Source organism: Dioscorea cayenensis, chromosome 19, assembly GCF_009730915.1.
Source record: "Dioscorea cayenensis subsp. rotundata cultivar TDr96_F1 chromosome 19, TDr96_F1_v2_PseudoChromosome.rev07_lg8_w22 25.fasta, whole genome shotgun sequence".
Classification (NCBI taxonomy): domain Eukaryota; kingdom Viridiplantae; phylum Streptophyta; class Magnoliopsida; order Dioscoreales; family Dioscoreaceae; genus Dioscorea; species Dioscorea cayenensis.
In genome coordinates this window covers 29,557,162-29,571,315 of record NC_052489.1, presented here as the reverse complement: position 1 = coordinate 29,571,315, position 14,154 = coordinate 29,557,162, and the positions used below count along the sequence as shown (strand labels likewise).

Genomic DNA, 14,154 nt, shown 5'->3' with positions numbered 1-14,154 from the left:
AAATTCTCTATAAATTATAATCAAATTAGAGCATTGATGCATATGACAGAAACGCCCAATTTCTGCTTTTTGTTATTCCGTTCGAGTCGGTGATCGTCCTTCCCAAACGCCAGCATCATCGTCCTATAGTGTCCATGGGAATCCTCGGAAAATCTCAGCGTTAACCAACTCGACTCGTTCAACTCGAAGGTATCTCCATATCAACTCAATTCAGTGAATTCAACTCATGTACTGTAGATTAGATGCTATCAGATATCAATCACCACAATCTCGCTGCTAGGGTTTTGTTCTCGATTCGTTCGCGAGCCCTGAGGAGATTCAGGGAGATGAGGTCTCAGATGGATGATCTTCACCAGTTCGGATGGCTCTTCGCTCTCCATCTTCCACTAGAAAACCAGGTACGCTGTCGTTGCTAGTCTATACTCGCTTCAAGGCATTCGTTGCTGATTTGTTCTGAACTTCCTGTTTTGCAGCAAATAGTCAACAGATGACTACTTTGAGAGCGTCTGAGAAAATTCTCTTTTTGAGGTTTCTAGTTGTCCTCGTTTGTTTTCTTTTGATTCATGAGCAGCATTGATGAGTGCGTGTTTTATCTGCAGAGAAGGTGTTTGGGATGATGGTCTGTTGAAACAGCCGAAGGAGCTTCCATCAATAAAGTTGGGCATGGTTTGTTTTCATCTGTTAAGAGTCTATGATTTAAAATGGATTTTCTTATACTGGTTGCTTCATTGTTTGTGGAGTTCCTATATTGTTTTTCTATTTCTTATCTTATGTGTGTCTCTTTGTTTTGTTCTAGCTTTGCATGAAATTGATCCCGTGTTCAAGAAGTTCTCACATTCAGACAAAATTTCGGCTTGCTCTTGTCGCTGAGCAGTAAGAGGCCAGTGATTATTCAGTCCATGTATATTTTTAAGGTAAATTGACTAATCTGACTATTTGTTAGTTTGATAGTCTTATAGTTTGTAGTTAATCCATAAAATCCTGCAGAATAGACAAATCTAATCGAGTTAATGAAAGAAGGTAAATTTTGAGAAAGATTTTTAGGAATATTAATCACTGAAAAGATGGGATACTGTGGCACTGATCATGAGCTGGCAAATAGGTAATAAAGGCAGTTTGTTTTAAACAGTTAATGGCTTCAATTCTTAGTGAAAACAAAACTGCTAGTTTTAAAGAAGATATATGCATTTGTTTTTATGCCGGTGACACAAACTGTTCCATTAGCAGTTGTAAAAATCTAGTTTTGATGATTTTCGGGCTTTTGAGAACCAGAGATATCCTTAATTACTCTTTTATTTAGTAAATTTTGTATTTATCCTGAGCTATTAATGTGATTTTTGTATGAGCACAAGTTGTGAATGTAGCTCATGTTACTTTTGCATTGCAGCAACCAGGCATTGGTGGGGAAGTTGTTCCAGACCAGGATACCTTTTCTTCGTGACAGAGCCTCCATCATGCACAGGACTTTATTAGCATTGAAGATGCAACTATTGTTAACGGTTGCCTTTGGGCAATCTAGAGTCTCCCACAAGAGTAGTCTTTCCTTACTTGGATTGGCATTTATTTCTGCTTTGTCTGATATGATCCCTCCTCATTTATGATTTTTGTTCTTTTTGCCATTAGATGGCCTAGTAAGAAAAAGTTCATACGAGATAAAGATGGGTGCACTTTGATCATCCTTCGCCATCATATGATATTAAAGAATTTGTGCCACTAGAGGTGAAAGCAGGCTCTTTTGTGGTGATACATGGTGATCTTGTGCATCAAAGGTGATGCATCATTTCTGTATAATTGAATTTCAACTCAATCAAGTTCTCATTGAGTATCAATTTTGCAGCTTTTGAAAACACCACCTAGTTCAAGACATGCTTTTAGCCTGCATGCGGTGGACACTCGACAGATGTTCATGGATCAAGGACAATTGGTTGGGCTCTTTTAATCCATCCACCGATGCTATTGTACTATTTTACATAATAACTTTGGAATTTATGAGGCTCAGAAGATGGCCATCAATCGGATGACCAGATCTCATTACCAGTATTGAAACTAAAACTCTTCAATTTACCACAGAGAGAACTGAGAACTTCCTCAATAGTATGGATGGGAACAATGCCCATACTTCTGACTTCCTGCTTCACCCTTGATCTTAATCTTGATTATCTTTACTCTTTCGTGCTGGCACTTTCTTTTCATGCCAAAATATTGGTTCTTTGACACACCATCACATTTATTGTATTTTAAAATGTCACTACACTGATGTTCCTGTGACATGAACAATGGCTTAAACGTATCTCCTGTCTCAACACATACGCAATACATTGGACAGGTTGCTACAAAATACTCAGTTGATGTGTTTTGGCATTTTGCTCATCTTTTTGTTTTCACCCTCTAGTCTAAATACATAAGGAAAAATACGTCATTCATTGTGGACCAGGGATGACTGTTGGTTCCTTCTAAATGCATCACTATACCCATTGTTCACACCTTGCTTATGCTTTTTGAGTTTTTAAATTTGAAGCATGATGATCTGAGAGATCATTCATATATCCAGAATACATTCAGATGGTTAAATATACAACATGAATCCCCGCATATGTTATTGTGGGCTGACATAGTTTTGCAGCTGTTGATATAATTAGCTCTTTGGCAGCAAGAAATATGGTTATGAACGTTTCTTTCTAGTAACAATTTGATTTACCTTTTCTTGATATTCTGTGATGTACTTTTCCAATCTGATTTTACTTTTGCATGGCCTACTTGTGTATATATTTCAGTAACATTTCTTGGCTTCTGAATTAATTCCCTTTGTATTTTGTCAGGATTCAAAGAAAGGTTGATCCAGAACCCCTCATGTCTCTTAATTCGTGTGTCGCAGCAGCAGCTCAGCATCAGCATCAGCATCCGCATCCACATGCTAGTTCTGTTCAAAACTGAAGAACCATCTCCGGTGTTTATTTAATAACAGATATACTGCTTATGATCTTCCATGTAATCACACGCTCAATGGAGGAATTCTGAATAAATGCCAAAACCAAATACACACAAACACACAATTAGATGTATCTTTGATATGTTTCAGGGACTGAATAGTTTGAGCTAACGTAAGTAAATGGTGCAATATATCAGTTGAAATTATTTGTGAATTAAAAACCAGAAAACCCAAAAAGCTTCTAACCGTCAACAAAAAGTTAGTACTTTTACATTGATAACTGATTTATATCTATTCAAACATGGATTTTTGGCAATAAAACAATAATACCCAACAAAAAACCAAAGTTGAGGATGTGAATATGCAGTTTGTATATATATCTCTATTTTTTTAAAATATTGTAATATATATATATATAATATGTCAATTGCCGACGTTTTAACAGTATCAAATGAAGAGAGAGAGAAAAAAAAAAAAGGGTATTTTACGTGTGTTGGATTTTTCATCAGCACAGTAATGTTTATAAATATTATTGTGCATTTAAAATCAAATCCAATAAAATACGTTAATTGTGGCAGTTGGCGATAATGTGAAGAGACAAATAGTAACAGGTAGTTTATTTGTTGGCGGTTCAATTTCCAACAATAATGTGGATAATCATCACCCTTGCTCTACTGTGGTGCATGATGCGATTTTTTATTTTTATTAATTACAGAAGGCATATATATATTATTATTCGAAGGTAATCAGTATGGTAATTCTTAGCTAATCTTGCTTAGAGCTGTATGGTCAATCAATCCACTAGTTGACATTATTCTTTGTTGGAGCATGACCTACTTGGACAAATATATATATATATATATATACATGCGAGGTAATTATAGTTGCAAATTTATAAATTTTTTAATAAAAGAGAAATATTTAATTTTAATACATAAAAGAAAAAAAGGAACATTGAAACTAGCACATAGATGTAAAAGGCTCATTGGCAACCTCCATTTCCTTCCGCCAACGACCTTGACTACGTTGAGAGACAGTTTAAACATCGAGCTAACCTCATCGGCTGAGATATAGCTCAATTTTCACCGACGACACATTTTTGAGTTTCGATCAGCCAGTCAGATCTACTGCCTCGCACCCACTGCCGAATCGCGGCCTTTATCCCCACCTGTTTCACCCGAGATCGCAAGCATCTCCTGCCTTAGCGTCGCTCACCTCGCCCTCTTTCCAAAAACCTCCATTTCCTTCCGCTCACTGCTTTCCTCACTGTATGTATTTTATTCCTCACTGATCTCTCTCTATCTTTTCAATCTTTCCTCTTCCTTCAATTGCTTCTAGTTATCAGCTGCTGCTCACCATCACTGTGCTTTCTCAAGTTTGACAAGGTCACCGATTTCCGCAGGTAATTCCAATTTCATGCCCATCCAATTGGAATCTTTTTCCCCTTTTTCCACTGTATTATGGAAATTGTTTCCACACTTATGAAATTGCCATCAATCGGAAAGACATGTCATGTTTTTATGAGAACAAATATAGGAATGAGAAAAATGCTTAATCTATCAAACATGGTTTTTATGGTATTTGTTTTCTCTTATTAGGATTATTGTCTTCCTCTTTTCTATAAGATTTTCTATTATATAAATTATATACATATATATATATATATATACTCAATATTGGGGGAGTGTTGTTTAAAGGTTGATCTCAAGTGTTTGTTAATCTTTTCCACAGGTTGCTCTAATTTTGTTGTACTTGCTATAGTAACACTCACTTTTGAAGGCATCATGTGCATCTCAGACAGGTAACATTTATAAGATGTGCACAATATTGATATATAACCATGTCAAGTTATTTGGCCAAAGAAATGTCTACATTTCACCCTTAATCTCATTACAACAATTTTTCACTACTAAAAATCTCTCACTTATAATCTTTTTCAGATTGTACTGACATTGTTTGTTGTTATATGGGGACTCCCCTCGGTGATGGATTTAAAACAAAAAGTGCTTCACTTTATTAGAGAATTCGCTAAGAATTACATTGAATGACTAGGCCTTTTTAAAGGCTCGGACTCCATAACTAGAAACAAACTTTTTAAAGATAATCATTAATTTAAACTAAACTAATGAAGATAAGATAACACAAGATCTCTAAATGATAAGCTTTTATCGATTTGGGATTATTACTAACATCCCCTTAAACCAAATCAGAAGACTAGCCATGCCTAAACTCTTCTTTAGCTTAACAAATGAATCAAATTTCGAGGTTTAGTGAGGATATCAAGAACCTCGGTCCTCTCGATTTGCAATAGAAAACTTCAATCTCTTTTTTTGTTGACTTGATCTCTAAGAAAAATGAAATCTCATGTCAATGTGCTTGCTTTTTCCCATGAATGCCCTGGATGTTTGGTTAAATTTATTGCAGTAAAATGTTGTCCACAAAGATTTTTTTGTAGGACTCGTAATTGAACCTCGAATTTGATTCATCACATTCCTCAACCAAATTGCTTGACATGCACAAGAAGTCACGCAACATATTCTCGCTTCACAAGTAGATAAAGCCACAATGGATTGTTTCTTAGATGACCAAGATATTGTCGAGAGCCAAAGTTGAACACATATCCAAGAGTGCTTTTTCCTATCATCCCCGATCACCCGCCCAGCCACCGCCGAGTATCCCACAAGCTCATTCTTGTTAGAAGATTCATAGAATAAGCCATGATCTAGTGTGCCTTTGATATAGCGTAAAATTCTTTTAGCCACATGAAAATGAGATTGTCTAGGTCTCTCCATGTACTTGCTAATTAATCCAACACCATAAGAAATATCAGTCTAGTATGTGATAAAAACCTCGAGACTACCAACAATACTCTTAAAGTATATTGATCAATCACCGAGTCTTCTCCTTCCTTGAATAATTTGGTACCAACCTCTACGTGAGTACGCATGGATTACAATCAAGCATCCGAAATTTATTTAGGATGTCTCGCTGCATATTTTTGTTGATGAATGAAAATTCCATTTTTATTCTGAATTACTTCCAAGCCCAAAAAATATGACATATGACCAAGATCAGTCATCTCAAATTCTGAAATCATAGTTTTCTTGAATTCCTTGATCATATTTTTGATTGTTCCCTCATAAAGATAATATCGCCAACATAAAGACAAACAAATAATATGTCACCCGAATCAAGTAATTTTCACATATAAAGCATGCTCACTTGGACACTTTTAGAAGGTCAGTTAGCTTGAAAGAAATCATCAATCCGCTTATTCCATGCTCTTGGGGCTTGTTTGAGCCCATATAATGCCTTCTTGAGTTTATATACTTTTTTTCTCGCATTTCTTCTTTTACAAACCCCGCCGGTTGCTTGACATAGACTTCTTCCTCAAGAGGACCATTAAGAAAAAGCCGACTTGACATCCATTTGGTGGATATTCCACCTATTTTGAGCAGTACCAGTAGCAACAATTAATTTAATCTGCTTTCAATTCTAGCAACAGGGGAAAAATACCTCTTGATAATCAACTTCAAAGACGCTGCTCATAGCCTTTTGCTACCAATCTTGCCTTTATATCTTTCTATCCGACCAGCTGGCTTTGATTTTTTTGTCTTGAACACCCACTTCACATCAATTGCTTTCTTTCCATATGGTAGATTGGTTAGCTCCCAAGTTTTATTTTTTCTATTGCTTTTTATTTCTTCCTTCATGGCATTGATCCATTTCTCATTTCTAATAGCTTCTTCAAATTTGATAGGATCACAATCGCAAAACAATGCATAGTGAACTAGTTCTCCATCATTGTCAATAGCATTATCGTGAATTACCTCAAAGTTCCTTAGCCAAGAAGATGGTTGTACATTCCTCCTTGATCTTTGAGCTACAACTCCAATTTGATCTTCATTTGTAACAACTTCTACATCTTCAACTGAGGTAGTTTCTTCTTCAAGGATAGAAATCTTTTGTGAATTAGCTTCAAGATGATCACTCCAATTCCATGATCCACTTCGCCAAAGATCACATCTCTACTAACAAGAAATTTCTTTGTGATTGGGTTAAATAATCAGATCCACCAAGATGGCCAGTGCTTGTATCCAACAAACACGGTCTTCTCCTCCTCGCTCATCTAGCTTTGTTCTTGTTTCTCCGGTACATGGGCATATGCAATTGAACCAAACACCTTGAGATGTTTGACACTTGGTTTGAATCCACTCCAAGCTTCTTCGTGGGTAACATCTTCTAATTTTTTGGTTGGTGATCTGTTCAATAAATAAACAGAGCATGAAACAAAGATCAGCCCCAAAGATAGTTAGGCATACCTTTGGCCTTAAGCATGCTCCCTAGCCATGTCCATGATTGTCCCTATTTCTCCTTTCAAAGAATTCCGCTGTGTTGAGGAGTATAACGGATAGTGACTTCATGTTCAATTCCATGCTCGCACAATACTCAAACTAAATCATTAGACATGTATTCACCACCACCATCGCTCTTAAGATCCGAATTGAATGCCCACTGCTTTTCAACCAAAGGCTTTGAAATTTTTTTAAAAACTCCAAACACTTCAGATTTTTTTGTCGCACAAAAATACACCCAGATTTTTCCCGTCAGAATCATCAACAAAAAGTAAGAAAAATATCGATTCCCACCAATGGATGGTGTATTCATGGGTCCGCACACATCTGAATGCACAACTTCTAGAGGGTGAGAAGCATGCCGCTATTCTTAGTTGAAAAGGAATTTCTATGTCGCTTCTCAAGAATACATCCTTCACGTAATCTGTTCGTAGATGATCCAAAGTAAAGGCAATCCATTCACCATGTTCTTTTGAGCAAGCAATTTCAAACTTCTAAAATTCAGATGCCCAAATCTGAGATGCCATAACCATGATGCATCCTTAATAATAGCACTAAAGCAGTGATATATATCAGTTCTTATGTCAATGCGAAACATTCTGTTTTTTGACATAACTGAATTAAGGATGACATTGCCACTTCTGTCAAGAATGGTTAAATGACCATTCTTCATCTCCATGCGATATCCTTTTTCAAGGAGTTGTCCCATACTCAGCAGGTTGTTTTTCATCCCTGGCACATAAAACACATCTGAGATAAATTGATGATCTCCATTCTTCAATTGTATCAAGATTCTACCTCTGCCCATAACAGGAATGATGCTATTATCTGCAAACTTAACAACTTTTTGTACTGATTCATCTAAATTCACAAAAAGCTCTTTTTTACCACTCATATGATTGGTGCATCCTGTGTCAAGATACCAAGTGTTGAAGTTATAATCTTCTTTGTCATTTGAAACCATTAGTAGTGCATGGTCTTCAAAGTCCTCTTCTTGTGCAAACTGAACTACTTCTACAGATTTCTTGTCTTGAGATACTTCAGCATAGCTTTTGTTTTTGTTAAATCTGCACTCATTTGCATAATGACCAAATCGATTACATGCAAAACACTTAATGTTGTTTTTATCATACCTTCCTCTTCCTCGTCCATGGCTTCTTTGGGAATATCTACCTCTTCCTCTTGCACCAAAATTACTTCTTGTTCCATGTTCATATTTCTTATGCACAGCTTGATATCTGTTGTTTCCTTTAGCTTCCTTTTCTTGTTCTGATTTGATAGAAAGTTGAGCTTGAAAAGCCTTTTCAAGAGGTTTTTCTGAGAACTTTGCATTGATGCGTTGTTCATATGCTTCCAAAGAGCCCCACAACTCATCAACATCATGTCGAAAAGGTCTTTTGACTCCTCAATGGCGTGAGTAATGGGATCAAACTGCTGTGACCGTCTCGCAAGATCTTCTCCACCAATGTTTGCTCTTCGACTTTGTCTCCATTGAGTCGCATCTTATTTGCCAAGGCCTCGCACTCGAGATGTATATTCTGCCACAGTGTCTGTGTTCTCCATCTGTAGCAACTCAAACTGCCTTCTAAGAGTTTGAAGTCTCACCTTCTGAACTCTTTCAACACCTCTCAGGATTTTTGCAAGAATATCCCACGCCTCTTTTGCAAAGATCCGCACATGCCTATCTTCTCAAAAAAATCTCATCATTAACTCCTTGATGGATGTAATAGAGAGCCTTCCGATCTTTCTTTCTCGCTTCCTGTGAGGTCTGCCTTTTGAGCTTCAGCTTGATTGTTCTCCAAGGAAGGAACTCCATTTTCAACAACAAAGAAGAACTTCTTGAAAAATCAAACAACACCTTCATCTGCACACTCCAACGATTGTAGTTCTTCCCATCTAGAGTAGGAAGAATGGGATTAATTGTGTCACTGCTAGGATTCGCCATGGCTCGATGCCGATCCGATGGATTTAAAACAAAAAGTGCTTCACTTTATTAGAGAATTCGCTAAGAATTACATTGAATGACTAGGCCTTTTAAAGGCTGGACTCCATAACTAGAAACAAACTTTTTAAAGATAATCATTAATTTAAACTAAACTAATGAAGATAAGATAACACAAGATCTCTAAATGATAAGCTTTATCAGATTTGGGATTATTACTAACATTCGGTTGGGAATATTTTTACTAATGAGGTATGCCTTCACCTTTCCAATTTGCGAAACTAGTACTGTTTTATATGACTTTGATTGTATTCCTACATACTGAAGTTCAAATGTAAAATCTTAGTACTTTCTTGGTCATAAACAGAATCTTAAAATGGGGAGAAGATCGTCGTCTTGATAAAATACGTAATAATTTTGGAAAGTTGGTATTTTTTTGGACATTTCAGGTTTGTTTGCTGCAATGTATTATGGTATTAGTTTTCTCAGAAAGCCAATAAGCAAGATTGTCTTATCTACCTAATTTTTATGATAGGCTGCCTGGGTATGGACAGTGAGCTTGCCTCTCACAATTGTTAATTCTAGTGACAAAAATCCCCCTGTTCAAGCCCTTGATGTTATTGGCTGGATAATGTGGTTCATTGGCATAACCATTGAAGTAATTGCTGATCATCAGAAGTTGTTCAAAAATTCTCCGAAAAACAATGGGAAGTGGTGTAATGTGGGTATTTGGAAATATTCTCGGCATCCAAATTACTTTGGTGAAGTGAGTTAATCAATCTCATTTCTGAATTTCTTATTGTTTTCATTTGCATGGACCTCTATGTTTATATTTGCAATTAGCTCGTGGTAAATCTAGGAGAAACTAGAAAGTGAAAAATACGATTTCATTTTGAAATCACGAATGGAATGTATTCACTGGTATGACTCATTTTTCGTCGCTATGATGCATATAGATTCTCCTTTGGTGGGGAGTTTTCGTGGCTTCGACACCGGTTCTCAATGGCGTCGAATGGCTTGTGATAATTGGTCCTATATTTCTGAAACTTCTTCTGTTGTTTATCAGTGGCATTCCGCTTCTTGAGGTTTGTCTTTGACACTTGGTAAGCTTGTCCTGATGATGTATATCAACCATGTCCCTAAATTTATTTGTTAGTGCAAAGCAGAAACCAGCAGATAAGCGTTATGGTGCTTCAAGAGAGTACCACGCATACAAAAACACAACTAGGTTTGCTTTTCCTTATTTTAAATCTCTTGATTCATGTTTCTTCTGTCAGTTGAGAGAATGGAGTGTTTAATAAGTTGTCGTTACCGTAACTTGCAGCCCTCTGATTCCATTGCCACATGCTCTTTATGGAAATTTGCCTGCATGGTTCAAAGCAGCTTTCCTTTTCGAGTTTCCGATGTATACTCAAAGAAACCTCAAGGATAAGTCAAGTTAATTATGTTGTATCTATCAGGTTCGAAAAATGTACAAGGCATCTGCACTTATGTGTCTTTCTCCGCCTTTTTGGCATGAGATGAAGTTAACAAACTAGTATGATGTATCAAAATCAATGATTTATCTGTAAGAGCTTTCACTGCACTGTAAAATTTCCTGCATTCATTGATATATTCCAGGTAAAATTTACCGAATTGCAGATGTAACAAAACATTGAACAACACTTGATGTAAAGAATGTAATCTATAACATCCTAGTCTTGTCAAAACTATGATCAGTGCAACTGGTGTTGCGGACCTCTGGAGAAAGCAGCTTCTGCATCAACTCCTTTAACCTCTCGGCCCCTGGGCCTGGCCGAAACACCGTGTCATTGCCTCTGAAGGAGCAGGGGTCTGCACCACCATCCAACTCCCCAATGCACCAAGCACCAGGGGTAAACCGCCCTTCAGAACGTCCCAAGAGCTCCCGATCAATCTTGTCTAAAACTGGATCATTCTTTGCAAACTTCCGAGCGAACGGTGCCCCACTCTTGACCATCTGGCTGAAATCCTTGATGGTAAGGGAAAGTGGGTGCTGTTTCGGAGGGTTGCCCCAGGCAATATAGTGCAGGTCATGGCTGATTGTGGTGTTTTGGAACTCATTGGAGTTGCAGACAACGGTGTGAAAATAGCCTTCAGGAGACGAGACAAAGTTCACGTAGTACATAAGGATGATTCGGGGAAGATTATCCCATCCCCATATACAGTACTCCAAGAACGGTCTTGCGAGCATTACCCATGCAGAACCTAATGAAGAGGGATGAAGAGATTGTTGTCAAAACATGTGTTTTGAATTGAAGATGAGAAAATGCCTGTTCCTGGTTAAATACAACCAAATGTGTCATCTGAAATATTAGTTACCAGTGAATAACTTGAAAGCTGCCGGTAGCTCTCGGCGTTCATTGGTTACGACAATGTCAAACTTTTTGGACAAGTATAGACCCGGGTCAATTATTATCGGTCTTGCTCTCTGGTTTCTGCATGTCAGAGCCATGCCAACATTGTAAAAAAAGAGAGTAGCAGAAAAAGGAAATGCTGATGCAAGTGTCTTTTGTGAAGCTTACACTTTCCATCCAGTGCTCTGAGTGTGTTCAATGAAATTGAGATCCCTCGGCAGCGCTGAGAAAACATGCAGCAAATCTGCAGCATATTTACAGCAGAGAATGGAATTTTTTTTTTTGGTTAATAAATGTATGAAAATACAGTAACTATTAAGAGCAATCATTCCATTTATGCAACATACGTTCAAGATTCAACAGAAGCAAAACAAACAGGATGCTTCAACTCAGAAATTGCACAAAGTATCTACAGCCTTAACAAAGACCCTCCCAGAGTTCATATGGGAACAATAAGAATAAACAATGGAGACTAGCATAGATCCCGTTGAGAACAATCTCACATTTCATGTTATTAATGTAGCCAATCTGAACCTTGGTATCAATAAAACCTACTCCATTCAGGGCGAAAATATAACTTCGAGGTCCTGTGACTCACAGGAAAACGGATGAATGATTATTATGGACATGAATTTCGAGTTTGAAACTAAAGTTCTTTGAATACATCATAATTAAAGTCCAATATTAACACAAGGAGTTCTGAAAATGAGTTGAAAGCTTCTACGTGGTCATCCTGTACAAACCAATCAAAGCATATTGGGACAAAGAGATCTAGCTAAGTTATGTAAACTTTTCAGAATGAAATTTATCAGCATGCTAAAAAGCACAACATAGACTAGAAAAATTCAATCAAAGGATTAAGTGTGAGAAGTAACCATCTTGTGTCATAAGAGGATAATCCGAAGCACTGAGGTTTATAAACCAGTCCCATTTTGCGCTCTCCTTCAAAAGAATGGCAATGGCATGGAGTGTGCACGCAATCATCGTAGGCCCCTTGTAGGTAACCAAATTGGCCTTAGCAATCACCCTCACATTCTCAACTTCACTGAACATCGGATCATCCTTGACATACATAGACAAGTCTATCCTCTCTCGTGGCGGAGCTTCCAAATCTAAATGAAGAATGTATTGATTCCTTGGATGATATATAGCTTGCAAAGTTCTTCGCATCCTCAAACTATCACCCTTTGTGCCAGTAATGAGGTAGGCAATTCGCGGAGCTTCCGGTTCTGAATCTAATGGCAACTCCAAAGATTTATTTGATTCGGTTTCTTCAAAGTAGCCAGTTGACTCCTCCAAACTACTGAAAGAAATGAAATCAAATGACAGGGAGTCGCCATAATACGAAGGAGAGAAGAGCCCGAAAATGGTGGCCAAGCAGAGAGACAGTGAGACTAGCAAGCTTGCCAAGAAGGGGAGGAGCCATCTTTTATCACTAAAAGCCCTACCAGGGTGAAAAATCCCATTCTTTCTCATACTTCACTAAAACAATCACTAACTCAGGATCTCTGGATAAAATTCAAAGCTGTACTTCTTAAAGAACACTCATTCCAGCTCTAATTCCAAATTTGATAGCTTTCTCAAAACAATTTCAAAATTCCTTCTCAATCAAGAGAATCACCAGCTGATTACCACCAAAAAAAGAGAAATCAAAATCTAACCAAGCCAAAGTTTGGAACTTTCTCACTAAGATGCATACAAATTAAGAAAAATTTCTTCAATAAAGCAAATCCCATCTGAAATTTGGGCCAAATAGATTCAGATCCAAATAAAATCCACAAAAAAAAAAGGAGAAAAAAAAATCCTCCTTTTCGTTAATGAAAGACGAAATCAAAGCTGAATACCTCAATCGGATAAAAAGGAAAGATTTTGCACGAAAGGAAGCAACCTTGTTGCAGATCCTCACTTGGAAATCACCGATCAAAGAGAAATTTCTCCAAAAAAGAAACGAAAACAGGCGCACTCCGAACTCCACAAAGCTTCAAAGCGAAGCTGATAGTGTCCGTTGCGTAGGAAATATAACCTTCTATTTTAATATGCAACAAAATTCATTGTTTTTTTTGTTTTTTTGTTTTTTTTTTTTTGCACATTTACCCCTAAACTTTAACTAATTATTTTCAAATGTATTGCATATATTTAATTTATGTTTCTTTAAGTCTCAAATTTTTAAGTAATAAATTTTTAAATTGGTTTAATTTATTGATTTCAAGATGTTATGAAAGAGCACGGCTTCAAGTACTTCATTTTGTCCCAATTGAATGGATAAAATTAGTGCTAATGATAAAAGAGAATTTTTTTTTTAAATAGTAAAAGACAATTCTTAGATAATGTGATGGAAACTTGCTAGTTATCTTAGTTGAATAATGTGGTCCATCCAAGTGGATTTATTTCGGTATTTAAAATTTTATTTAATAATTAAATTAGACTAAAGCGAATTACAAGGGAGTTTGGTGAGAGGGATCTTTCTTTAGATGTAATTACATAGAAAAAATAATATATATTATCTTAACACTTTTATCTAACAACCACCACCACAATAACATTAACATGTTG

General features: G+C 36.8%; 2 protein-coding genes and 1 pseudogene across 4 annotated transcripts; 2 read left to right on the top strand and 1 right to left on the bottom strand.

Moving 5' to 3' along the window:
- Positions 1–361: 361 nt before the first annotated feature.
- Positions 362–2,934, top strand: LOC120249351 (annotated as a pseudogene).
- Positions 2,935–4,652: 1,718 nt separating this feature from the next.
- Positions 4,653–10,689, top strand: LOC120249682. 3 transcript variants are annotated; one of them, XM_039258278.1, is made up of 8 exons: positions 4,653–4,730; positions 4,870–4,903; positions 9,451–9,478; positions 9,594–9,675; positions 9,762–9,992; positions 10,183–10,311; positions 10,393–10,454; positions 10,551–10,689. In XM_039258278.1, exons 3-8 carry the CDS (start codon positions 9,474–9,476, stop codon positions 10,666–10,668), a joined length of 627 nt encoding a protein of 208 aa, XP_039114212.1. In that variant the 5' UTR covers positions 4,653–4,730; positions 4,870–4,903; positions 9,451–9,473; the 3' UTR covers positions 10,669–10,689. The 3 variants fall into 3 exon arrangements, with proteins under 3 accessions (XP_039114212.1, XP_039114211.1, XP_039114210.1); XM_039258277.1 differs by lacking the exons at positions 4,870–4,903; positions 9,451–9,478 and having other exon boundaries at positions 4,659–4,730; XM_039258276.1 differs by lacking the exons at positions 4,653–4,730; positions 4,870–4,903 and having other exon boundaries at positions 9,374–9,478.
- Positions 10,690–10,807: 118 nt separating this feature from the next.
- Positions 10,808–13,600, bottom strand: LOC120249681 (beta-glucuronosyltransferase GlcAT14B-like). Its single transcript, XM_039258275.1, has 5 exons — positions 13,446–13,600; positions 12,477–13,225; positions 11,770–11,845; positions 11,567–11,682; positions 10,808–11,452 (listed from the first exon to the last, which is right to left on the bottom strand). Exons 2-5 carry the CDS (start codon positions 13,075–13,077, stop codon positions 10,911–10,913), a joined length of 1,335 nt encoding a protein of 444 aa, XP_039114209.1. The 5' UTR covers positions 13,078–13,225; positions 13,446–13,600; the 3' UTR covers positions 10,808–10,910.
- Positions 13,601–14,154: the final 554 nt, after the last annotated feature.